Source organism: Toxotes jaculatrix, chromosome 1 (genome assembly GCF_017976425.1).
Source record: "Toxotes jaculatrix isolate fToxJac2 chromosome 1, fToxJac2.pri, whole genome shotgun sequence".
NCBI classification, from domain to species: Eukaryota; Metazoa; Chordata; class Actinopteri; family Toxotidae; genus Toxotes; species Toxotes jaculatrix.
The window spans coordinates 19573547-19601097 of NC_054394.1; the positions used below are offsets into that span (position 1 = coordinate 19573547).

The following is a 27551-nucleotide window of genomic DNA, read 5'->3' on the forward strand; positions in this document are numbered from 1 at the left end:
GCAGCTACTTCATCTGTTCAAGTGAGGATCAAATAGCATTGAAACTTTAATATACATGCAATTTCTTCAGCTACATGACTTTGTATAACAATGCAGACTCCAAAACCTGGAGTGCTAATGAGGTAATAACTATGTTATTACCCACTAGTCACACACACACGCACAATTTTTGTTCCCTCTCTGAATGGACTTTATATTGTGTGTGTGTGTTTTTTTTTTACATTCAAATGTCAAATGGCTGTTTGAAGCCAAGCCCTGATGATAGTGGACCATTCTTTCCCCTTTCCTTTCCAGTTTTCTGTGTGATTGGATTAATTATGTGTCACTCACTTTGCTAGAGGTCAGCAAACATACATTCTCGGTCATAAGTCATCAATCTATGTGACCGTGGAGATGAAAAGTCAAGCATGTCAGCCAGGAAGCTGGACAGAGAGGGATCAGCCCATTGATTTCAGGGCCAACCCAATCTCACCACAGCCTGCTGCCCTGAGAACTGAAATTATCCCTATGGGCTATGTACAGTGAGCTTTCTACCTTACATTTGTGGTGCATGATCACATTAGCAGGGGCCTATAAAAAATGTGGTTCAACTCAAAATAAATGCACTTCTATGTGGATGTGGTTATTTTTACTCAATTTAGCTCACACATTTTATTCGCCTCCATCCCAGTTTATGCAGAAATAGTTCTAGTCATACAAAAAATAAATCTTCACAGATGAGGTTCCACTGCACAAAATCTTACTAAAATATGGTCTAATGGAGATCTTACAGAGGCTCTTAATTTGAAATAGCTTGAGAGCAATGATCAGAACCATTATTTATTAGCACAATGATTTGATTATAGAGTAACTAATGATAATGTGCTCAGAGTAGGTTTGTAATATCTGGTTCAAAATGTTAACAGAAGGCAAGGACAGACCGAGCAAGCTCACACCACAGACAGCCTGCTGGCTTGCTGACGAACCAGCATTATTGTAGCTATACCCCACTCCACTCTCCTAAATGGCTAATCTTTGTTGGATCTCACCCTTAATTGGTTAACAGTCTCCGCGGGGCAAGTGAAAGTGGTGCTATTTAAGGCTCCACCATGAAACAGCAACACTTTCATCTTGGCAATAACAGGCAACAATTATATTACCAGATTCGAAACTGAACCTTCTATCTACCCACTAATCAAAAACGCAGCCCATCTGTTGTGCCGTCTCTTCTGAAACTGCAGCCTGTATGATAACTGTGTCTGGACACTAATTAACTGCTAAATAGACCACAATTAGATGTTATTTCTATTAAATTCTGCAGAAAGAAGGTAAGGAGAAGAAACACAATACACGCATTTTATGTTTACTCCAACTGTACCAGGCACCGATGGAGCAGCATCACTCTTCCTCAATGTCTCTCTCCCTCTCTCTCTCTCTCTCTCTCCCGCATGCGTGCGCACGTGCATCAATACAACCTTACGTGCATGCGCGCTCCCTCCTGCTCTCTCTCTCTCTCTCTCTCTCTCTCTCTCTCTCTCTCTATCACGCACATTCAGACTGGCAGGCAGACCAGTCACACACATACACACACACGCATACACACACACATACACACACTTTCCCTTAGCTGTGCTTTTGTGTTTTGTCAGAATTAATGAGAAAAGTTCCCTTGCCCTAGGGGTAATTAGTGTCCTTGGAGTTAAATAAGCTAATACTTAGACACCTCTGGCACAAGCAATTATGTTTGTGTATTGAATAATTGATTCAAAGAGGGGGGAAGGGCTGCTAATCAGATCTGAGCATAATGAATTGATTTAATTAACAGGGGAATCCGAGGGTCTCTGGAAACTGCGCGCATTTATTCAGTAGCAGCAGAGGCGAGCGCGGCACATAAACTGGGAGAGAGGCGGCGTGAGTTTGCTTTTAGCAGTTGTCAGATTTGCAATTGGATTTGTTTGAATATAGTTGCTGTTTCGGAGCAAATGAGAACGAGAAAGAGAGGATATTAACAGCGAGGAGAGCTCAGCCGTTCAGTCTGAGCGTCTGATCCGTCCGTGTGTGCACAGTTACAGATAGGCGACACTAGATTTATATCGCTTTTCATTGTTTTGCCTCTTTATTCGCATGGAATTTATCAAAAGCAACCAACGCTGTTTGACGCTATTTATTTGCATTACAGTTCAGTCCGGATAGGGGGATCTCGCCGCGTATATCGCCGTATTCCGTGTATGAATTATTATTGATAGGAGGAGGGGAAAAAAAACGTGCAGACGGTAATTCATCTTTCCAGGGTTTTGGTTTATCGAGGCTTAGTCTAGTCAGCCGCGCGTTTCAAAGCCATTTCCAGGAGAAGCAGCGAGAAGACCGAGAGGTGCAAGCCTGCTGGAGCCGAGGACGGATCGCCCGGGGAAGGACTCCTCGTTCCTCAGGACGATGGTGTTGGACAAGGAAGAGGGTGAGTAACATCTCCGACCGTAGGATGCTATAACCTGGGGAGTAACACGGCAAACTACTGACATTTTTACACGTTGAGTGCTTCCCGTCGCCCCGGACCCTGCGCACCCGCAGCCTCCGCTTTGTATTGGCTTTTTCAACCCCATTTCCATCACGACAGGGTCCGTGTTTTCGCGAAGAAATACTGAATACTGTGGCTGCTTTCTGTACCGTGAAGTTGGAGGGGGTGCACTTTGCACACAAATACCCTTTCCACTGCCAAACTGCAGTTTAGTTTGGAAGAGTTTATTTAGACCAGATTTTGTCCGTGGCGTTTTGATGTGTAACCCAGAGTTTAAGGATACTCCACAGACGCTGCAGTGCATGTGGCTCCTCTTTTCTTTCCTCCCTCTAAGTGCTTTTTGCGTCTGTGAAGTTAGCGAGGCAGCCTTTGACATCACCACGGGATGGGAGATGACAGCAGAGTGCTTTTAACTTGATTGCAAATTATGGATAGCGCCGTGCAACGTTCACTCACTTTCCATCCAAACAGGCCTACTTGCATTACTTATCTATTTCAATGTATTTAGGTTAATGGGTGAGGCAATCTAATTAATTTTAATTTAAATCAAACTCGCCTCTAATGAAGTCCCATTTTGGATTAAACTGATGGTGAGATGTGCCGTGCATTTTTCACATTCAGGTCTAAATGCTGCTCAGTGTATATGCATTTTACTACATTTGTACAACATAATCATAATATTCAAATGGAGACTGAAAAACACCGCAATGAAGGCTTTATGTGATCGGAAACCCAAGTTATTCTCTGATGTTTTTCTGTCTTCAGACACTTCTTTGAGAGTATTTTGAGGGTTGTTTTGCTGACAATTGGGGACCACCTGCTGACATGCACAATGGCAACCTCCACTAACCATAAAACACATTTGTGTGTGTGTGTGTTATTTCTCAAAGTACTGTATATTTCTTTTACACATTTGAGTTTATCCAGGGCTCCTCCTCCTCTAAAAGTGATGGATGCTTGGATGGATTTGTAACCCATAATTTATGTTTGAAAATGGATATTTCATATCTCTTAGCAGAGCATTCTTTCACTTACACATCTAAAAACCAATAAAAGGATTGCGGCAGAGACATAAATTGGTCTGTCTGGCTGAATCCATGTTGTGCTGCTAATGTACCCAAATTAACTCAACTGTAAATTGTCTCCTTCGGATGTCTGTCTAGCTAAAAGTTCCCTATATGATTCATGATTCAGATTGCTTTTAACAGTTATTGGCTAAGCAATATGGTAAATGTACAAGGTGATGCAAATGGCATTAGTGGGAAAGGATGCACAGGAGCATGTAATGCAGTCAATACTACATTAACTACTGATGCCCAATTACAGAACCAGGGAGAGTGGCTTTTAGGAGCATTAGGACTTGCAGAAAAGCTGAGATCACCTGCTGCTCATTGCCTAAAAGCTTCACCCTTTATTTGCTGGGCCCGACCAGCAGCTCCAGCGTTTTGGCCAGGTTGTCAACGGAGCTGCTTGAATCTGGTCTCTTTCACTGTGGTGCCTCTTAGCGTTTATTGGCTCTAAAGTTATAGGCTTGTCAATTCAACCTTCTTGTCTAATGTATCCACTTAGTGCCTGCACAAATGAATGTGTGCATATGTGGAGAGGGAGGTGTGGGCTGGCGTTTTGGGTGGCCACATGAGTGCATGTGTATGATTACTGTCTGTTTCTCTTGACTGATTCACTATTACGCCTGTGTGTGTTTGTGAGAGCTGCTTAAGTGTTCATTTTTCAGTCCTTCTGTGGCCTATAAAACAGATCAGCAGCGTGTCTAGTCTCATGTTCAAAGGCTGTGATCCTAGTTGTCAACAAAGTAGTGCTGCTGCTGGTTTGGCAGACTGTTTTTGAACTCTGACTTCTTGGAGAAAAGTCTGCAAGACTTTGTACTATATAGGCAGCAACCAGAAATTAGTCTCTCGGTCCCCTTATCTTCGCTCCATTGAGACAGTCTGCCTGTTACAAATCACTTCCCCCTGCATCAGTCTATTAAGAGTCATTTTACATAAACTCCTTTCGTTTCACCTTAACTTACTAGGATTAAAACTAAAATATTTCTCTCGTTAGTTTCATGTTGTTTGTAGCTACCTTGTCCTCAGACGTTACACGCACATCTTAAACCATATTAACCTCCATACTCTCAGATGATGCAGTCATCAACTCATAATATGCACTATCTGGTAAAGCACTGAGTCTGAGAGCACGGAGGGGGGTTGTAAAAGGAATACAGGCACTGCTCCGTGAAACGACCTAATATGCAGGTCATAGTTAGTAATGAACAGCAACACATGTACCTAAATATTCTGTGTCGACATTTTATTTCATACCCACGATATGAAGGTTCCAATTTGCGTCTAATTTGAGAGGAAAAGGCAACTCAGCTATTTTCTCCCCTTCTTCGTACCAACTGCAGGAGAAGAAAGTGGGTCCACACTGAAGGCATATTTTTGCTGAACATTAACACAACTACAGTATACTCTTCACAGACCTGAGCAGAAGAAAAATCCTCCAGCTACTGATAAATTTCTGGTTACCTTTGCTTGTTAATTTACGACCCTGTTATCATCCTGTCCAGTGAAATTTGTACATTCATAAAGCATGTGATGCAAAAGCAATGCTTCAGATGAAAACAGACTGGTGATCTGTCGGCTGCTGTAATAAAACTTGGGCTTCAGGCTCCGATTTTTATTTTGAAATAATAAGAATTGCTTCATTCTTTACCGGTGTTACCATGGTAATACTGTCTTGTAGCAATGTTATATTGATTTAGAAAGTGGACAGTAATATTTCTTTTCTGTTATTTGGTTTCTGAGGGTTGATTTCTAATTTCCAGTTGGAAATTACTTTTATATGTTCCTTAAGTCTTTTCACTTTTACAAAGGAATGCAATTTGCTCCCCTGTATTTGCTATTTTCTCAGCTTATTGGTTTGCTCTTACTTCAAAATTAAACTTGCCCATTTCAAATATTGAAATTACGTCTGGTTTTTGTGCTCTGGGCCCTGAACAGTATTACAAACACATTGCTTCGTTTGATATTTCTTAAGTCACGAATCTTTTTCTTTTTTTTTTTTTTTAGAAAGCTTTATTTCAGGCACCTGCATTGCTGAGGTTCTACTTTTCCAGTTTTGTATTAAACAATTGTCAGTAGACAATTGTGTGATTTAAATAATTACAAGAACTGTAACCTGCAAAATAGCATTAAAACATGCAGGATAAATCTGCCTGACATAGGTCTGATAATCACATCTTTTCTGCATTGACACATAATGTAACTTGCGTTACTAGTCTTTTGTCCATCCATATTATACCAAAGCTCAGGGAAAAAAAATTACACAAAATCACATTTATGCCATTTTCAGCCGAGTGTTTAATTCCATCTAATCTCTTTCTGATCTTTCAAATGCAGAATTCTCATTGGAGACAATTTCGTCTGTCACCACTAAACCTCTAGATCCCTATCAGTCCTGATCGTTTCACATCTACGAGTGCGGGAGATGTGTATCATTTTCCATAATCTTAGCAGAATTCAAAGGGACTGAAGTGAGACTTAAGAGACACGTGTTAGCGAGCGCACCCACCTGCCTTCGATTTAGATGGCTGCACTCATCAGTGTGGCACACAAACTCAATTATGCACTCTTGAGCTGTAAGAGCATCCCTTTTATTATTGCCAGAAGCTACATGCTAGCCATGTTATCATACACATTTTTCACAAGATCTGGCTACCACATGCATCACAGAGAACGGACGACCTCTGCTCCCTGCTGTGTTATCCAGAGTCTGACGCTCTGTTTTTATTGACTGCAAATGATTTTTTTTTTTTTTTTGGACGTCAAGAAGAAATTCTGATGTGTTTTTGAAGTGCGTGTGGGCATAGTGAAGGTTTCTAAGGTAGAGGTGCCACACTGAAAATTCAACGAACAAATAAGAGACTTTAAGACACAAGGGCAAACGCTCATCAGTGCAAATGTTAAAAACAAACATTTGACAAAATCCACAAATATGCTGACATGTTGAGATGAATTTAAACCATAACGGAGAAACCTAATGTCTTATCACAAGCTCTGAGACAAAGGCAGGTATGCACAGAACTAATGTTGATGTTGCACACGCACACAAAACTGTTTTCATCTGCAAGAAGTAAACCACAATAACCCCATCCATAGTTAAGCTGGCGTAAAAATATTATTGTTTTTGTCAACATGTAATTTAGCTTTCATGATATACAGTGCAGTTCATATATATTGTCAATTATCAATCTGTTTGAACCTACTTGAAGCAGGTCTCACTGCCACTTGACACTGTAAAGCTGACTCTCTCAAGCTGCTGTTGACTACACTCATGTCGACATAGAAGAAAAGTATTCATACCCTGATGTTTCTACAAACACGCACACACTTCCTGCAACATCTTATACGATTATTTTTCACACCATGTTATTTATTCACCTGTTTACCTATTGTGCGCTCTCTGTTCCGACTTACTTGGAATTCTCATGCACTCTGTAAAGTTTATTCTTTGCTTTCCTCCTTTACTCTGTCATCGCAGACTTAGTAAAAGAAGACAGGAGAGCAGTAAAGTAAGTAAAGTTCTTGAGATGAGCAGATGTCAAAACTACAGCGTCACCAGCTATGGTTCATTAGTCGCTGGGAGTAAGTGCCATGATGCACAGATGCCCATTTTACTGAGGAAAAACTTTAATATTGTACCGGCAGCAATGAAATAACATGTCACCTGTTACACTCTAAGGCAACATAAGCACTTTGTCGAGTTAATTCTCACTGGAAATCACAACTCAAACACTACACAAGGTTGATGCCACACTTAAGATGTTTAAAATATATGATTTTAGGCATAATAATGTTCACTTAACATTATAAGAAATCTCTCACAAATTCAGACATACATTATGCTACACAAAACCCTCATCTTTTTCACTGCAATATAAAAATGACATTTTTGTAAGGATTTTATACCGAGAATAAACATGAATGTTTATGCGTTCGCTTCATTACTCATGTGTAAACCGAATCTCAAATCATAATTGCACTGATGTCTCTTAATGCTTTCTTGTTTCTTAAAACAAGCAGATCTAAAAACTATTTTTCATTCAGTTTGAAACAGGTCTTGCTTAATCCCAACTGAAGTAGTCCCTATGCACATTTGTTTAAATGAAAGGCAGTGGTGTAGAGATACTGGAATTTTAAAGCCAATACCAATATCAGTATTTTGAAAATAAAAATATGATTTATCGAGATAGTATTTTTGAAAAATACATAAACAAAAAATCTTGATATGGATTCCTTAATTTTTTTTTTCTTGTAAGAAAATGTGACCAAGATATATACTGAGCAGGATATTTTACACTTGAAAAATAAACCTGTCAGTGCTCTCTGGTGAACAAGCTATGTAATGGAGACTGTTTCTAAATTACCTCAAACCTGTTTGTACTGAAATTTCTCATCGGTTGACATATATACACCAATACCAAAATATCTGCAATAAGCTAATAACCCATTTAATAACCCATTTGTCTAACTTAAGTGTGTATGTGTATGGAGTGGGAAACCCCAGGTAAACTGTGTGTGGAGGTTTCGAGGTTTCGACTGGGGTAAAAATGTGTTAAATTATAGCATTTGCATATAATTTTATAGCGTATAAAAATCATAAAATTTGATCAGCTTCTTGTGGAAATTTCTTTTTTGGAGGCGAACGTGGACTGACGTCACTTTCCAAAGTGGTAACACATCTGAGAACAGCAGGTGACAGTTTTCACATGCATTCATGTGCTTGTGCGTAATAAAGCAGGTGGTTGGTTTGAGTAGCACCTGCAGAAGTAAAATACTGTATTATTGTACTAATATAGTTTTAGGAGAAATCAGTTATTTGAACTGGCCTGTTGTGTGCCCTATATGGTGAACACATCACAGAGCCAGCAGGAGTTCTTGTCAGTGCCATATTTTCCATCTGCCAAAGCCCTGATCATTCTAAGGTGTATTTTCATTTGTTTTTGGTCCTGCCTGTGTGAGTATGTGGCTCTGAGGATGGCAGTGGTGGCTGGTCAGTAAAAGACACTATGTTCTTGTGGGGTGTAAGGAGGAGCACAGCCTCTAGGGGCTGCTAGTGAGGCTTTTAGACTTTCAGTCTTGTTTCATTCTATTGTACTCCCATAGCTGTGTTTCAGTTTTCTGTAGGCTAAGTGTCAAAAAGTAGCTTTGGCCATAAGTGAGAACTTACTGATTCTTGTTTAATCTTGGGCCAAGACTTGTTAATACTTTCTCACTACTGACAGATTTGCCTTCCTCCTACCTGCCTTCACAGTAAGATGAAGCTGCTCTTCAGTGTAATAACACATGAACTTTACAGCAGTTAACCACACAAGTTCTTTTAATCTTACTGGGAAACAAGTACTTTGTAGACCTATAGATTCTTCGGTTTTCATGCACATTCACATACAACATGTATTTCTAATCCAACTTAAAATGACCTTTACTTGGCTATTTTTGGCACACAAAAAACCCCCAAAATGTCACATGATTCTTTATAGGTTAAAAACAACAAAATTAAAGGCCTCCTTAGATCTGCCTTTTAGTACAACAATCAAGAGAAACGAGGGATGGAGGCTTCACGCTTTCTTAAGATATTACAGCTATCTTGTTGGTAAATAGAAAAGCCTGGGGTGCCTTCTCTTAAATAAGATCCAACTTGCTGAGAACTAATCTCTTATTGGATGACCTTCACTAAATCAAATCTTAAATAGCTAATTAAAGTCTGTGATTAAAGGGGGAAGGGGGGTAGCCTCTTAAAGCTAGTAGATAAGGTTTTGGATATTGAAGTTGTTGATTTAATCTGTGTTTAACTATGATGTTTGCAACTGCAAATTCAGAGGCAAATGACAGCCACCATCCACACACATTCCCACTGAACTCAGCGTTAAACTGGTTTATCAGACTTTAGACCCAACCACCAAACCCCGCACCCACATTCCAATCACATCTCTTTTCATTTCATTTTATTTGACCTGTCGTCTCTAGCTGAATTGCCATTTGATTTTAGCCAGTAACAAGAATTACGTCTTGAGGAAATAGGGTCAGTCTTCGTATTATGAGGTACTATAAAAGTGTTAAAAGGAATTCATTAAAAGCGAGCCATCTTCCTAATCAAACATCAGCCAGCGGTATCTCCAATGTCCCTCTCTTGCGCACTTTAGGATTGGCTGTGCTACACAAGACAGCTTAGTTTACCATCCCACATGACATCACACCCAATCTTCATGAAGACCTCCTCCCTAACTGTGCATCCAACCAAACTCCCTCATTATTTACCCCATCAGGTGTGGGAGTAGGTGCTTGAATGACATTAGAGGCCTGTGCTGCCAAATAACTGCCCCCTGTGGGGAATTTGCATTATTCAAGATTAAAGAGCCTCACACAGTGCACCACAGTATGGTGTTCCTTCTTCCCCTCCATTTTCAACACATTGAGGACCCTGAATGGCACACCTGTCTCCTGGCATATCCTTTGAAATAATAAGTGAGCAGTAATTGCTGGGGAGTGGGGAGGATTTTGTACATCACGTCCTGACCTCATGAGTGACACAAACTTTAGAGGGCTACATTTATTCCTCTCCAAATGCATTTTTAATGTGGACTAAAAAGTGTTTGTGCATTATTCTGTTCCGGATGGCGGAAAGTGTCTGCAGCAGGTCTAATGGTTTGATTCTTTTTTTTTCCTCCCAGGAATCCTGAAGTGGCAGATAAGATTGCTTCCTCTATCAAAGTTTAAAAGTATACAGTTTGAGAATAAACACATTTTTTTTTTTTTTTATTCAATCTCAAATGCAGACTCTGGAAATAAAAATATCAGCTGATCTCATATGTACTGTATGAGGACTGAAGGTGAAGATTCATACACTGTCTTGGTTATTGACAGATTGTACTTCAGTAAATTAAAAAGAAGGTAAAATGTTAGGTTTCAGGAGCTAAAAATCTCAGATCAACAACCGACAAAGCCCAACAATATTTGACTGGCTAGTTGCAATAACAAATCCTTTCCTTGCTCTGTCAACACTCTGACAGTCCTCCCTCTTAAAGAGCTCTCATGGGTTAATACTGGGTAACCTTGCATGATAAACCCATGAATGTTTGTGTCTTTTCTCCTCCCCCTCATTCATCTTATTCCCTCACTCTCATTTTCTTGCTCCATCTTTCACCCTGTTTCTGCTGTTGACAGTTTACCTTGCAGAGCTCTAATCTCACTACTACTGAGCAACCAAGTGTTGGAACAAGTCGCCTTCTGTAATAATTTGGAAACTCTGCCAGTTTCATGTCTTTAAAAAAAAAAAAAAAAAAAAAGGAGCAATGAATTTAATTAGAAAGCTGTTGCATATCGCTGTGATACATTTCTTTTAATTAACCCCATGTGAATAAATTAAAAATAATAGGGGGCTGAAAATTGTGGAAAAAACACCCTAATGAAGTTTTCAGTTAATTGGGATGGAGTCTGCAGCCAAACCACAGTGAGCAGTGAGCACCAGGAGTTAACAATGCCTTCTGTAAGCCTCAGAAAAGGGCCCAGGGCCTTCGTGCTGACTTCAAGTGTAAGAAATGCACCTCTGACGTGATGGAAATGACCGTGGGCTGGGAGAAAAGGCAGTCCTGTTCCAGGCTGCTCTGCTGAGTCTCCCCATGCCGCGCTTGAAGCTGGGCCAGTGTTATTGCAGCCCTAATGCGGCTGACTCATTTGGAGCGGATCAGGAGTAATTATGGTAGGGAAAGTGGCTGCCGACCGTGGGGGTCAGGACACTTGTAACATGTGAAAAGAGCAATTATTCCAGGAGACAAAACCCTCCCTTATCCTGGGCAGTGCCAGGGTCAATGCAAGGGACGGCTGGGCTCCGTTTCACTGGGGCTTATTAGCCACAGCAAGCTGCAAAGTTTGAGAGAGTGCATCTTGTTAATGAACAGTCCCCTCCTCATCCACACCAGCCCTGTCTGCTCTCTCTCTCCCAAATACTGTGGTGGTGTTAATTATGTCATAATCATAGCATGCATACAGTCCCAGAAATCACCTCACAGACCCCAGCATTCATACACAACCATCTGGAAATGTAGCATGCTGTACAGTAACATAGAAGCCTCTTATACTGAACTATAAAACAAAAAACACAGTCAGTATGAAATGTAATATTGACTTGGGCCTTGTAAGAAACTACCTAATTTGAGAGGGAGTGTGTGTCTGTGTGTTTCTCTCTGTGAGTGTGTTTGTGTGCTCACACATTTCTTTTACTCCTTGCATATGCTTCCACTAAGGATAGTGACATGAATCAGACAGTGAATCAGTGGTCTTTATTTTGCTTATCATTCAGAATACACTCATCAGTCTGCTTTCAACTGGCATGTGTATTCCAGCTGATATTATTACCAGATGTCTTGTATTTTGTCTTGGCAATAGAGAAACGTGTCTATGGGCTCAATTACAGCAATGACGGAAGCTGAATGAAAGGGGCTGATTCATGCACACAATGGCAAGACATCTGCATGAGATCCCTATTAACCCCGGTGGCAGACACCTTGGCCCAGGGTCAAATTTCATTTGGGATTGCCATGGCCACAGAATTTACAGTGGTGGCTGAAACATAAAAGAGTGGGGTTTAAAGCAGCCCCTGTAGCTTCTAAACCAGTGACTCGGTGAGTTTGTATAATTCAGTAGCAAAACAGCAATTTTGATATTGTACTATTGTCTGTTTTTATATATAATATGACATAACATAATATAATATAATATAATATAATATAATATAATATAATATAATATAACATAATATAATATAATATAATATAATATATGGCTTGGTAAATTCAGGCAGCAGTTTATAGATTCATTGTAGGCCATTAACGTCTGGTTGATATCTTGTGCAGGAGTGCTTTGAATAAAGAGATAATGGTGGTGGGGGTAATGATGATGATGACAAATGCACTTGTTTCAGCTAAATGCAATCATTTGGTAATGTAGTATCTGATTTCCCTGAGCATCCCAGTCTGTGTATTTACCACGCCGGTGGCTAACACTCTCTTATATGTTGCAGCTGGGAGCTGGAATTATAGAGGCCCCTGAGAGGAGGCCCACCCAGGGCCAACTTCCACCTCCTTGAAAGCCCACCTCCCCTCCCCGTCATATGTCAGGAAGCCTGAGTGATTCTCATCAAGATCCTTTACCTCCCCATGAACCAGCAAAGTCTGCATCACACCATGGCGTCAGTGCTTTTAATTGATCAAAAGACATTTAACAAAGCACAGAATCAGATGTGACTGTCACTGCCATTAAGTTTGAGAGCCTGTGAGAGCAGCTGGTCCATTGAGATCATGTGTGTAGCAGTATAGTGAAGGATACCAGGAATCTGTGAGTAAATTTATTTACAATTCTGTGTTACACACATAAAACTAGAAATGAAATGATAAGTCGATTAATCTGTTTAGTCACTGATCAAGCAAACATTTGCTTATTTTAGTTTTACATCATTGGTGGGGTTTTAGTGCCGATTGCACAAAACAAACAATTTGAAAAAAACACCTTAGACTCTCACCATAGAAATTGTGATGGGTAGAGCTGCAATGAGTTATTGATTAATCAATTACTTGAGCGACAGAAATAAGTAATTAGCAACTATTTTCATAATCTAATAATCACTTTTGTCACTTGCTGTTTCTGGCTTCTCACATATGTTGGCTGGATAAAAAAATAAATAGATCAGCTAAGGCCTGTGTGAAATATATTTACATATAACATTTTCACTTTTTGTGACATTAGAGAAAAAAAGAATAATCGATTAACGAAAGTCAGATTATTCGATAATGAAAATAATACTGAGGTGCAGCCCTACACAAAACTATGTAATAGAAGAGAGAGCAAAAACAGAGGAAGAAATAAGTACAATTTAAAAAGTGATGCAATTATTATTATTACACTAACAGCAGTTCATTACAAGAAAATAACCAATCTTCTTTTATTCCGCATGAAATGACCCTTCATGGCTAATGATGGCTCCAGGATTCATAGGAAACTTGTATACATTACTGCATGAAGCATAATATCCAAGTGCCGGCACCTTTTGTTTGTTTGGGGTTTTTTTTTAATTAATTAAAGACTTTAGTGATAATGATAGGACAAAAGGGTGTGGTCATCTTTTCTTTCACACTCCTGTCCAGTCTGAGGAAATGTGGGTCTATGTGATAATTGCATTTTTCCACTTTCAAACACTTCCTTGAGTGCGCCAAACAGCATATTTTCTTTTAAAACCTTAAATATATCAAAAAGGTTAGCAGACTGATGGGATTTTTTTGATAGCTGTAAAACGGAAGTCTAAATGGGGTAACATGGAAATCGGATGCTATCTCTATAATGGAAAATACATGCTCTGACAGACTGGGCTGAGAAAAACTAACTGTACATATTCTTGAAAGATACAATCTTAAAGAAAGTAGATGGATGGAAGAAGGGAGAGATGACAGGCCTTTACACACAGTACTAATGGCAAATTAAATTCCTTCTCAGGAAAGATATTTGGCAGGGCAAGTGCTGTCTCTCCACTTTGAGAAGTAAAATGCATCCCTTGTTGGAGAATGAATCGTGATGTGGAGAGGCATGCTTTTGGTGACATCAAATGACACTGGAAGGTCAGTGGCACTTGTATCTGTTAAATGGATTGGATTAAGTGAAGGCTGCCTCCTAGTCTGCTGCTTCCTTTCATAATGCAGCTTTTCTTTCTGGAAGGTGGCAAGCATGGGAGGTTCTGTTCTACACCACAGTTTCACAGAGCGCCGGGAGTGGTGACAGGTGCAAGAAAATGTCTCATGGCATTAAGGGAATTGAAAAGACATTTACTTTACACACTCATTTTTTTTTCTGTCACTGCTCTTTGTTTAGTAGGTTTTGAGCTAGTGCTTGCTACACTACTATTAAAGCTGTTTTCCAGAGGCTGCTTTGGTAGAAGACATCAAACCCATGTTTGTTCCTTGAAATGGCTTCAAGAAAGAGGCATCAGTTGAATGCATGTACTGGTTTCCTGGCAGACATTAGATATTCCTCCATTGAGACATCTCTCTTACAGTCAGGCCTGAAGGACTGGGACCTACGCATGAAGATTTGAATGTCAGACTAAGTCGCTCTAAGACATAGAGTGTTGTCACTTTGATGATGCTGAGCGGGGTTTTTAACCAATGTGTGCATCCAGTAGAGGGGGTGGGCAGCATACAGTGATTCCAGGATAGGTTAAGCTTTGGCCTTCTCAAACATGATATAAAACACACACGTGATATGTTTAATGAGTGTGTGGCGGGTGGTGGTCTCAACCAATTACGAGTAGTTCTCTGGAGGTGGAGGAACGACCTTTTTGTATAATTAGTTCTCTTATTTAAAGCAAAGATTTTGAGTAGAATAACTAATTAGGTGTCATAAAAGGCAAATTAAAGATTTTTGTGATCCCCGAGGGAATTGCAGCAACTCCTTTCTTTCTCTTTGCACAAGTACTGAAGCACACACTCACATACGTACACACACACACACACAGGCATTTTCTCTCTCCTCATTAAGACTGTTTTTAGTTCTGTAGAAACCTGTCAGGCGAGCACTGTTGGCATACCTGCAGAGAGCTCCCCTAACAAGCCATGAAATGCAGGTAGAAGAGTCCGCCCTTATCCAGTGTGGCTTGAATTTGAAGCTTTTTAGCTTCATTTACACTGAACATTGGTATTTATAGCAGGTTTTGTGATCCTAATGTGCCAGCTTCAAGGGGTCTGTTTTGGGGAGGGAGGGAGGTGAGGGAGCTTGAGGGAAGGCAGAACACTAATTGATGGCTCCCATCACCAGCACTGGACCAATTAGCCTCTCCTTTCCACTTCTGATAAAGAAATAAGACGGCTCAACACCACCGGAGCACTTACTGACATATAAACCAAAGCCATAAATTTGACTAACAAGCTCTCCTATTTCTTTCACCTCTTTTTTAAAAGGGGAAATGCTAATTATATTACATTCATAGCATTATTGATGTGTGGATGGCCAAAAATTGCAGAGCAAATCTGGATCCAATAAGGTACTTTGTGAGTCCATTTATGTGTGCAGATGTGTGTGTGCTCATGTAAGAGAGAGAGAGAGAAAATATGCTTTTTCTGTTCCAAAGAAGTCCTTTGAAAAGTGGTATAAGGTTTTTGTGAAAGAGAACGAACTTGACAGGCTTAGCCGAGAAAAACAGTGCACAGAGTGAAGCAGTCCCTTGTTACCAGCTGAGGTTGTGTTTATCACTGAGCAAACCACAGAAGTTACAGTCAAACAGCAGATCTAACTACAGAATGACCCCATTCACACTTAACGTTAACACTGCCGCAATTGTGCTAAATGCTAAAGAAACGCAAAATAAAAACTTTCTTTGGTTTGGACAACATGTACCTGTGCACATCACTAAAGTGCAACAGTAAAACAGTGACATTTCATATATATATAACTCAGTATATCGTGTGTTTAAAATGGGTCTTTATAGATACCCACACATACAAAATGCTGGCCTAACCCCCTGTGATGCAGAGTGTCCAGTCTTTTTTTTTTTTTTTTTTTTTTAGAGAGAGAGAAATGTGTTTTGAAAGTAGAGTGGCAAGTGGCGTCCACTGTGTGTTCTTTTAGACGGATCAATAGCTCAGTGTGTGAGAGAGTGTCTTAAGAGCTGTTGTCTTGTGCTTTCAGCTGTGGCAGACCTGTTAGTGCTACAGAGGGGGAGCTGCGCGCCCCTGCCTCTGTACCAGCAGTGGCCTGAGGGGGGCTTTTAGTCCAAACACAAATGTCAACCACACATAGACTATTAGTGTTTAGTGCAGTTATTAAATGGACTTTATTTGTCCTTTAGGAGGCTAAAAGGCGCACTTAAAGGGGACCTGCGTGACAGCAGGGCAATTTGCGAGTTTGGTAACTTAGGCTCGCTCGTTGCAGACACATGAGTACAGATAAGTGTAAAAGGAGGAAAGGCTGTAATGCTCTGAGTAGGGAACACTGTGTGTGTGTTTGTGGTTTGTGTGCGCACATGTGTGTGTGTGAGCCTGTGTCTGTGTGTGTCCCTGTGTGTGTATGTAGGAAACACAGCGAGTGAGTGTATGCTAAAAGGCACTTAGGCCATAACATATCTCACTGGGGTCTGGTAGCAACGTTTTTGTGGTCAGAGGCTTTTTAAAAGGTTAATGTTAATCTATACCAAACAAAGCCCATGAGGAGCTTTTACAGCTGTGGACAGTTGAGTGAAATGGGCTTTGATGAAATGGTAGGTAACTAACGTACGACACAGCTCGCTGTAAATACCACAGAAAGCAAAATAAACATTGTGTCTCAGAATATACAAGACATGCCCCTTCCTCTGAAGCCTAGTGCAAGTGATCATGTAACTTTTTGTATTACAGCATGTTCTTAGTGGAACAAGTAAGTCAGGGCTTTGTAGTCCAATGTGACCTGTGTGCCTATCTACATGGAAGAATGTTTTCTTTAATGCATATGAAGCAGGTAGGCAGTGTGCTGCGGCCATGCGCAAGGCCAGGCTTAGACGCCTCGAGAAGCTGCCGGCTTATCAAAAAGAGAACATGAAAAGTCACTCGTGTTCCTGGGCCGTAAATCACGCATGGCTGTTTGTCTCCTTATCACTACAGGTGTGCCGATGCTCTCCGTCCAGCCCAAAGGGAAACAGAAGGGGTGTGCTGGCTGCAATCGCAAGATTAAAGACCGCTACCTGCTCAAGGCCCTGGACAAATACTGGCATGAGGACTGTCTCAAATGTGCCTGCTGTGACTGCCGCCTGGGGGAGGTGGGCTCCACCCTCTATACGAAAGCCAACCTCATCCTCTGTCGCAGGGACTACCTGAGGCAAGAAAGACACACAACCACCTTTCTCCACTCACAACAAACACAAAAGCAATGCCATACCAAGAGCTGTGACATAAAAGGGTCACAGTTTTTTCTTTTTAAATCATCTGAGTAGCGTTGACTTTGGTTTTTCAGTGTGTGTTTCCTGTGACTCCCAAACACAGAAGTTTGAATCAATTTAAAATATGCAAAGTTTCCTCAATGTTTTAAGTAAGTCGCACCCTAAACCTACTATGTAGTAGTTTGCAGTCATATTCTTTTACAGCATCCACATAGGAGATTTTAGGATGTAGTTTTAGGATGCTCTGGCACAAGCACTGTGCAAAGGTTGGAAATATAAAGGACATTAGGGGCTATTCAGCATGTCTCCTAATTTGGTAATCTGTAAAAAATGAAAAAAGTTACTATTGAAGTTGTGTGCAAATTCTTGCGCAACCATCATGAGTCATGCTGACATTTCTGTATCACTGCATCCACGATACAAAGTGCACTGTGAGAATTTAAACAGAAAATAAGTAGGGAAAAAAATGCCAAAAATCTATAATAGCAACCTCTTTCCAAGCAACACACTGGTGCTACTGATCAATTGACTGGATCAATTTACTTCATCAACAGCACCTACAAAAATAGGCATGAAATTCAATAGAATTCAAATTTAATAATTGTTTCTATGCATTGCAAACCCAAACTGCTACAAACACCATAACTGATTTATCTTATTAAAGGTTTTCATATGTTACATGTTTGTCAGTGTAACATTTCTACAGTTTCATGTTATTTTTTTCCCAGTCTTGTGTTGATACATGTGTTTTACTTTATAGGGATATTTATACCAGCAAGATATATGTACATTAAGCTAAGCTTAAAGTTTAAACCACTGCATGCGTTTTTGCAGTCTTCTTGTTTCACATTTTCATCTTTTTCTCTGTGTTTACATGAGCACAGGGGGCTTCTGTCATGGAAGAGACTGTCTCTCAGTTGTACCAGGGTTGTAGGCTGTAAGAAACCTCCAGGCAGGCTTGTTGCTTCACTAGTGTCTTTGGCTCTACCCCCACCCCCTTCAGATGCCCCTGCCATCTGCTTGCTAAATTAAACATGACCATTTCCTGGGCGTTAAGTCACATTCCCAATGAGGTCCTACCATTTATTTGAGAGAGAATCCCCCTGGGGCCGACTTAGGGATGCCAATGTCCTAGGCCCCTCCCTCCCAAAACACCCTGTCCTGCACTGTACTCCCCCCTTATCCTTTCTCCATTCCCCTCCTGCTTACTTGTCTCTCAGCTCCCTTTCTGATATCCCCGGCTTACTGCTACCCACTTAAGTTTGGATCAGTTCATTATTCTAATTGGAGAGAAGAAATTAAATGGAGCAGCATATTTTCAAATCATTATAAAAATCCAAAGGAAAGAGAACCTTAATCAACTTGGTTTTCATCCAACCTCACTCATGGATCTCCATGACATTTCACTTTCATCTCAGTTCTTCCTGTGACCTGGAAGAAGCCCACAGCCCACTTGAGAGGCGCTTAGGGACGTTACGTTGATATAGGCCATTACCATCCATCAGTTCCCACCCACAGTTAATGCTTTTAAGATGCAGTGAGAGGTCCACTAAGACATAATGTTGCCCCAGAAGGGGCAGATGGTGCAGATGAGGTAATAATAAATGGGTAAATGACCAAGAGAAGGCAAAAATGATGAAGCTCAGAGTTTCACTTGGTAAAATACATCTGCTGAAAGGACAGCAACCCCAACCCCCCCCCCCCCCCCCCGAGCCATAAGTGCCTAACTGGCACTTATGGCTCGGGGCTTTCTCGCACATTAGACCACTAAGATGTAGAGGTTAGAGAAGGGATGAAAAAAGGAGAATGACATGAAATCAAGAGTTAGGAATACTAAAATAAGAATAAAAAGGAAAGAGGAGGAGAGAGCTTTCTGTACTCCTCTGTTGCCCCGGATTGCCTAATGAAATCCATCCCACTCGCCTGCTCTTCAGCCTGCGACAAATGCAGAACATTTAATGGCTAGAGATGCTTGAGATGAATTCTATTATGGAACAAATTAAAAACCTTGCCTTGCGTACAGAGAAGAGGCAGTTTGAGAGACCAGAGTATTTGAAAGTAGGTGATGCAGTCTCCATCCGGTGCCAGTTTCCTTTTCATTCCTTCTTTTCGGTGTAGTAAGACACCCCCCTCACCTGCAGTGATGAAGTTAAATCTGTGCACTGAATTAGCCTCCTGCACTTCATTAAAGACAAGCGGGTGGATCAAACACACTTTGGTTATTTCCCAGGGTTTGGAACCCTGCCATGCTTATATTAATTATTATAGGAGCTCCATCTGTGATTGTCCTTCAGTGGCATTAGTAACTTACTGAATGCACTCACGCTTTCCTGAATCTTACACTTCAACACACACAAACACACAATGCACACAGACCTCAGCCAGTGTCCTCCCCTGTTATCCAAAGCACTGCACCAACAAAATGTTCAGTTTCTAATCTCTCTGACGTTCAGTTCACTGTATCAAGACCGCTTTTTTGTCGGCAACTCTGTTACACTCTTTCATTATAAGTGAGAATAATAGATTAATTAAGTATTTCCTTTATGTCTAAGGCAAAGGATCATATGACTTCACAAGAGGGTTGACAATCTAGTCACAGTGTGATCATCAGGACTTGAAGCCTGAAATCATTTAATCTTCTATTTCACATATTAGAGAGGACATAATAGTATAATTAACTGTAAGAGGAAAATGTTTTAAAGATAATGAACGTTATAAGTTATCCACAAACCAGTGAAATAGCAGGGGGAAGATGAGATCTGAATGTGACTATTTTTTTAAATCTGTCCTCTCCTTACTTTACTTTAGTAAGTAAAACAACTGCTCTCCTCCCGTAACAGTTGCTCTCCCTCTCTGGGCAAGATAGATCTAAACAGAAAGGTTTACACTTTCAAAAAGACACAACTGTTGGGGAAGGTCAGAACATGCGATGCATGCATTAACAGCTTTCCCTTTTATGAAATCTGACAAACCCTGTGCAGGCAGGGATGTCTCAAAGAGCTCAGAGAACAGGTAGAAAACTTCAAGAGCCACAGCCCAATCTGAGGGAAGCAATACAGAGAGGCAGATGATGCACTGTAGGAGCTTTAAGGGTTTGAAGTGAGCAAAGCAGCAAGTTGAAAGAACTAAAGAAGGCCCTCTTTTCTCTAAAGACCCATTGTAATAACTCAATAACAGAGGAAGGAGAGCTGAGCTTCTTTACGTTCCCGCCGTCCAACTCTGCTCCCAACAATCCACATCAGCACACAAAGTTAAATTTTTAGCTCTTCTAAGGAATACGGAGTACTGTGCTGAAGACTGCAGGAAGCAGGCGTTCGGTAAGGAATTCATGTTGTCATAAATATTATTTCTAGACTTTAGAATGAGCAACCAAAAACTGATATACACGTGGAAAGGAAAGAACTTGAACTAAAATAAAAACTATCAACTGTTTACAAAACAAAATAATATACAGTTCAAGTTCATGTACATGTTTTTTTTACTATGCCACTATAGTTATTATTATAGTTGAAGCGCTACTATTATATACTATAAAAGAGGTCATATAATATCTGAACACAGCTGATTAATTTTGAAAGTTTCTAGAAACACCTTCCCATCCAGTAAATAGCCAGCCCGCTTTCTCTTTATACCACATTATCCCGATCAGAAATCCATGCCAGAATGTCTCACAGGTTGCAGGGTGCAATCCAAATCAGCACTTCTAACCCTCTAATCCGTTTAAATGAACCACAGAAACGTCTGTTCTAAAATAGGACTTCAACTGACTGCTTCAAACCGTGCGACAATGCTGATTATTGATAGACAAAACCTGATGGACTCAGGCTATGAAGAATACTCACACTGTTATTTAAATAGAAATGTTGTGAAAAAAAACTTTTAATGTTGAACTTATTAATGTTGAATTTTTTTTTCCCACTTTCCTTTTGAGCATATTGATTTATTTAATCCAAATGACCAGGGAAATTGAAGTGCATGAGCCACTGCACTCCTACAATACAGGACATGTGTCAGAACAATACGTGGGAATTCTGCAGAAAATAGGCTATTCAAACAAAAAAGATCTATTGTAAATGAAATGAATTAATGTTTTCAAAGGTAATCCACAACTTATGTTCTTTGAAGGCACTGTTTCAGTGCTATGAAGCATGTCAAGTATAAAGGAAAAAAATGACTTAAGCACCTGCGTTAATATAGTTTTCTTATGTGCACACTTACAATGGACTGTACTGTACATACTGGGTATGGTTTCCCATAGAATCCTTGAGTACAGTCAGGTAAACAAAATATTCACTGGCCACTTGACCATCCTGACACTTCTGCTTGTGTAGATGACATTAGTTCTATTGATGTTTTAATCAGAGTACTGTCCCTACTTTAGCACGAGATAAAGGTGTTAACAGACCTGTTCAGTTCATTCATGTGCTGGCTCCTGTTTCACTTTCAAAAGCCCGAATGGCTATAAATCTATTTCACTTTGTGACACTTACATCTTCATTTTTCTGGTAATATGTTGCATTCAGTCAGCCGACATCAAATCCTTTTTAATTTGCCTCTTGATCATGTGTTGGTGTAAAACTCTCATTGCTTACTATATGTAGCGCCCCTTCAGCTGTTACTCATGAGACTGCCTCAGTGGTGCTTCAGCTCTGGTTTCTTTTAGCTTCATAGAAGCTAAGAAGAGAAGAAAGTAATGTGTTGCAACAGTTCTCCCAGGCAGTAATCTCCTCTTAGCACGAAGGAGCTCAATTAAGCCGAATGTTGAAGCCACGTTATAACTCAGACACATCAACTGATGGCTGAAGAACTGTGTGAGTGGAACACAGACAAATCCAAAGCACTTCCTTATATTTCAACTCTTCATGTTGTATCAGAGATATAACAACTTTTTTGTTTTAGAATCAGATCCTTTCATGATTTGAAGACTATCAGCATGATTTAGAGGGACCAGAGTCAGTAAACATGCCACGGTATGGTAGCTTCATTAAACTTATATTTCCACTTAGAAGGTACAAAGCCTTTATGTGCTATTAGCAGAATACTTGTCACTTGTTTTGGCAGCTAATCATAAGTACTATCAAGTATCTAAAGATACTAAAGCCTCAGCATAATTTAAGTAAAGTGTTTTACCTTGGCTGCATTGTCTGCTCTTCCCTTCCCTTGTTGCCTCCAAACCCAAACTGAGATAACCCTTGAGACATCATCAGGGTTATTTTCTTAGATATGACAAAGAAGACACTACACAACTGTTTTGCTAAGTAGTTCTCAATATGACCAGTAAAATGAAATTTGCTAAATTTCTGAGTAAGATTGCTATAGTGCTCCTTAAAAAAAGAAAAAAAAATTGTATGTAGGGAAATTTGATCTGTTTTTTCAAGAATTGAAGCAAATATAGTATCTTTTTTAATATTAGTATTGTTTTTACTCTCCCAGTGCTATGAAATAAATTTTTAAAGTGAATCAAAATACCCTCTACTCAAAATGCCCTGTATTTTTGCTGGGCTAGTAAAGTTAAAATGCAGCATACTGAGGGTAGCTGGGGCTGCATATGTAAACAGCTCTGCAGAGGTGAGAAGCTCAAAAAAAAATCTGTGTCATAATAAAGCAGAAAAGAGGTTATACCTACAATATTTGGATTACTGGTTTGCAAAGGACACAGATATAGCTGAAAGGTAAAAACTAGGCACATATGTCACGCCTCTTTGAATGAAGGTAGAACTTAGTGGTGGTAGCAAGCTGGGCTTGCCCACCAGGCGTTTTCACAACTTGTATGTATCAAGTGAGCACCATGTCCACAGCCCAGCAGGGTGTAATGGAGATGGGTTAGAATAATCCTACAAGCTGTTATAGGTTTGTGCATGTCAGACTCCGTAAGTGACCAAGGCTCTGTAGGCTCCTTTAGAGCCTCAGTTCCCTGAGGAAAAGAGAAAGACATCACTGTGTGACCCCTCGGTGCAGGAGAGCTCAGGTGTGTTAAAACCTGGAGAAGTCCCTGCCACTTGACTGTCATGATGACACATGAGGTGTGTGGCTGTGGGTTATATCCAAAAGGGAGCAACTTTTTGGTGAACATTAAACAAAAGGGAAGAGTAATAACCTTCATTTCCTATGATACATTAGAAATCAGGCTTGCCAGGACTAGCTTCCCTGGAAAACCTTTGCTTTGTGCACAGAAACTGATCTATTAAAATATGTATATATAATGTATATATAATATAAATATAAATATAAATATAAATGTTGGAATGGTAACAAGGTCAGTTCCTGTAGCATTGATATTTGGTCCGTTTTTGCATTAATACTCAACGTGTGGGAACTGTTTAGATTTTTGGATAAGCAAAACTGTTTCTCTGTCTCTATTAAAAAAAAAAAAAAAAAACAATAACTGTGTTACAGACTTCTCTGTGGGTGGCAGATGTCTATGGGAACATGCAGTCTTTTTTTTTTTTCCTTTTTTTTTTTTTTTAAAAACTGAAACTGAAACAGTAACCAGTTGTAACAATGTCTCTGTTTAACACCCTGTGAATCCCTCTCATGGAACATAACAGCCTTTCTCCCTCTGTTTCTGTCTCTCCTGCTCCTCTGGGGCAGTGGCCCCTAATTAGAAGCAGGGCTGCTGGATAGACGTTTTCTTTAACAAGGTGAAAGCAACTGAATGGGACTAGCATAAACGAGGCAGAATATCAACACGATGACTCCTCTGTCTGAGCCCTACAAGTTTGGGGAAAAGTGTTTAACATACTGTTGGAATGGCAATCTGCTGTTGCCTTATCCCCTCTTGCGAAGCTCTGAAACGGTCCTTCTCCCGCTGCAGAATATATAAATCTATCTGTGCTTCAGAATCTCCAAATTAAACATAGGGGCAGGCGCTTGGAAAATGAAAATGTAAATCTGACTGGGAGAAAAGCATTTGAGGTTCCTTTGCTTTGAGGAGAGAGGAGATCTACACCAGTGCCTCCTTGCTCTGTTTGTGACCTTTATCATTTTGGCTCTTATCTAATAAGCCTAAACAAGCAGCAGTGAGGTTTGAGCTATGAATCTGTTCAGTGTAAAACATTTAGTTAACTCTTCAAGGTTACATCTCCCGTCATTGTCTCAGGCTCCTCTTTGAATGAAAAGGGAGATGGAGAAAGAGAGAGAAGGGATTGAGCCTGAATCCATGTAACAGAAATCTTTTTGAACTTGTGACTACATTATAGAACGTAGCCTCTTGTGTAAAAATCCAGCTGGCTTAGGTTGGAGATACAGTAGACTCATTAGATGTTTTAGTTTTGAAAGAAGAAAACTTTCAACAGCTCAAATGGTTTGCCTCAGACCTGTTTTCATTGCTTTTGCAATGTGCAAAGGGGGAATTCTTTGAAGAAGGAGATTAAAACCATGTGATCATTTTAATTAGATCATTAGTCAAGAATTAAGATCTATGTTTGTAACTCTCATTAACAAAAATACCAAGCGGGTGCCAAGAAAGATTTGTGCATTACATTCAATGTATTTCCATTTTGTCCTGTTTCCCCTTCCATTGCAGCATTTTTTTTTTTTTTTTTTTTTAGCTATTGTTCTTGCTGTCTGTACATTTTTGTTTGCTCTTTTATTGCATCAAGGTAAAGGGAAGGTGGGTTAATCTCTGTCTGTGCTCTCTGTCTTTCAGGCTCTTTGGTACAACGGGGAACTGTGCAGCCTGCAGTAAACTGATCCCAGCCTTTGAAATGGTGATGAGAGCCAGAGATAATGTTTACCATTTGGACTGTTTTGCCTGTCAGCTTTGTAACCAGAGGTAAGAATGGGGATCATAACTGCACAACAACATTGCCTTTAAAAAATATATATATGAATGGAGAGTTAAAATGGCCAATAGCTTCAATATTAGGAGTAGTTGAAAAAGCTTTCTTGTGTGGCAGAATTTTTCTGTCTTATTATGTTACTGTAGACCACAGTTTGTAAAAATACAATCTGGTTGTCTTCCCGTGTTGTAAGAATAAAGGTTGCTGTACTGCATTTGTAAAGCCCAGCTAATTATTTTCTATTGTGACACACTCCAAGCAGTTTGTCCTTGTTTGTGGCTAGATCTGTAAATCTTTTAAGCCAGGGGGATGTAAAATTAGTTCTTATGGGGTATAGGAGCTACAAAAATAAAGTCCTCCAGAGATGTGTTGCTGCATAAGGGAGCACGGACCCACACAGGTGTGAAATGGTGTTTCCGTAGTGATAGAAACTATTATGAAATTGGGCTGAGCACAAAGCCTATGCTATGATGTACATAGAATATGACATACCCAAATATTGCTTTTCCCCCATTAATATACTGTCAGTAATGGCACCACTCTGGGAGCAGAACGTCCTTTGCATGCTTGTCAGGGGTGCTATGACCCTGTTCTTCCACACAGCACAAGCCCATTAACCTTCTGCAGGCCAGATTCAGTTACCATAGTGAACACCTGCTGTAAGGGAATTATGACTGCAGTCTCTCCTCTCAGCTGGCAGACATGAAGCCAGGCCTCATCTGGCACAGCATTGCCATGGCCGTGACTGTTTTACCAGCCTGGCACATTACGAAAGCCGAGCTATGCTCGACTATTTTCTTATCTTCACCCCCCTTCAGTCACATTATGGAGCTGTCTCCACAGCACAGAAGAAGAAGAAGAACATCAGTAGGGCAGGCTGCTGTGTGTTATTTTCTCTCTTCGATTGACTCTGAGACTTTAGAGGAAAAACATTCTCGAGCACTGGAACCAAACTGGTGTGTGAAAAGCTAACCCTGTGGCAAGAGTTTCCTTGGAAACTCTTGTGGTGCCAGCGCCTTTTTGCCAGGCCGACGAGAGCTGACCTGCCTTTCATTGGGTGCCAGTGCTCATGTCTGCTCACTTTGAAATGATAGGGTTTTAATCAACTTTTATTTGAAGCCACACATTTATGATGACCATCAAAACAGGCTTTGAATCTGACAAGGCACAGTGTCAGCGTGCGTTTGGTAAAACGTCTTTGAGCCACATGTGTGCAATCAAACAAAATCATCATTACCTGCTGATCTTAAATTCAACATTTTCACTGCCACAGCAGAGCAGACTGGAGTCAGCCAGTCAATACTCACACACAGCACTCTGTTATAATGCTGACAGCGATCGTCTTTGTATTTTTAACAACAGTTTTGCCTTTGTCTGTTTTTCTCTGCCAACAGGTTTTGCGTGGGGGACAAGTTTTTCCTAAAAAACAACATGATTTTGTGTCAAATGGACTATGAGGAGGGCCAGCTGAATGGGAGCTTTGAGACACAGGTTCAATAGTTGGAACCTCGTGGCAGCAACAATCGGCTCCACACTTTACACACGAGATGGATGTTCTGCTGCACTTGGAAAAAGACAAGCGTCTGTCTGCTTGCCTGCAATACTTTTTAAGACCCCTTTATCAGTCCCTAAGGACTCTATTGTAAATGTTCAACTTTTTGCCCCTCCCACACCCCAACACTGAGCAGTTACAAATTTTGATGTACAGTTGTGCCTGCTTAGCTGAGCACTGTATTGCTTGTATGTTTTGTGAAATTTATTTCAGGTTTGTTTTCTTTTTCTTTAAGAAATGGTTCATTGGAGGGTATGTACAGTCTGTTTTCTCTGTATATATAAACTGGAACATTTATTTTATGAAATGTAATGCAATTTTATTACTAGTGTGAATTAAAGATTCTTAAATGTTCATAGTGAGTTTTTTCTCTTGTAACCAAAACCAAAGTTGTTGGAGGAGGTTTGCCCATGTGTTGATATGTAATCATGTCTCCAAAAACTGCAATGCTATAAAAAGCCTTGCAGGAGAAAAAATATATTTGAAGCCCTTCTTTAAAACATGATGCAACAAAACAAGTTTTATTACATTTTGCAGAGTTCTGATGGAATTAGAAATGCTGTTTAAAATGAACTAAATAAGATTTTATTTGGAATAAAAGAATGCTTCTCCAAACCGTGTTGTTGTGAACGTGCAGGTGTCATGAAAGGGAGTGAGCTGAGCTGAGCTGCTCTCTGTGATTCATGCTTCACTAATTGCCATCTGATTATGAGGGATTGAGAGGGTGAATTGGCCTGGAAATGAAATGCAACAGCAAATAAATTAGAGAGAA

General features: G+C 40.2%; 1 protein-coding gene across 1 annotated transcript; it reads left to right on the forward strand.

Annotated features, from left to right (window-relative positions):
* The first annotated feature begins 2060 nt into the window (after positions 1–2060).
* On the forward strand, positions 2061–27133 carry lmo1 (LIM domain only 1). The gene is made up of 4 exons (XM_041036688.1): positions 2061–2434; positions 17172–17385; positions 25095–25220; positions 26622–27133. The coding sequence occupies exons 1-4, from the start codon at positions 2413–2415 to the stop codon at positions 26725–26727; spliced, it is 468 nt and encodes a 155-aa protein (XP_040892622.1). The 5' UTR covers positions 2061–2412; the 3' UTR covers positions 26728–27133.
* Positions 27134–27551: the final 418 nt, after the last annotated feature.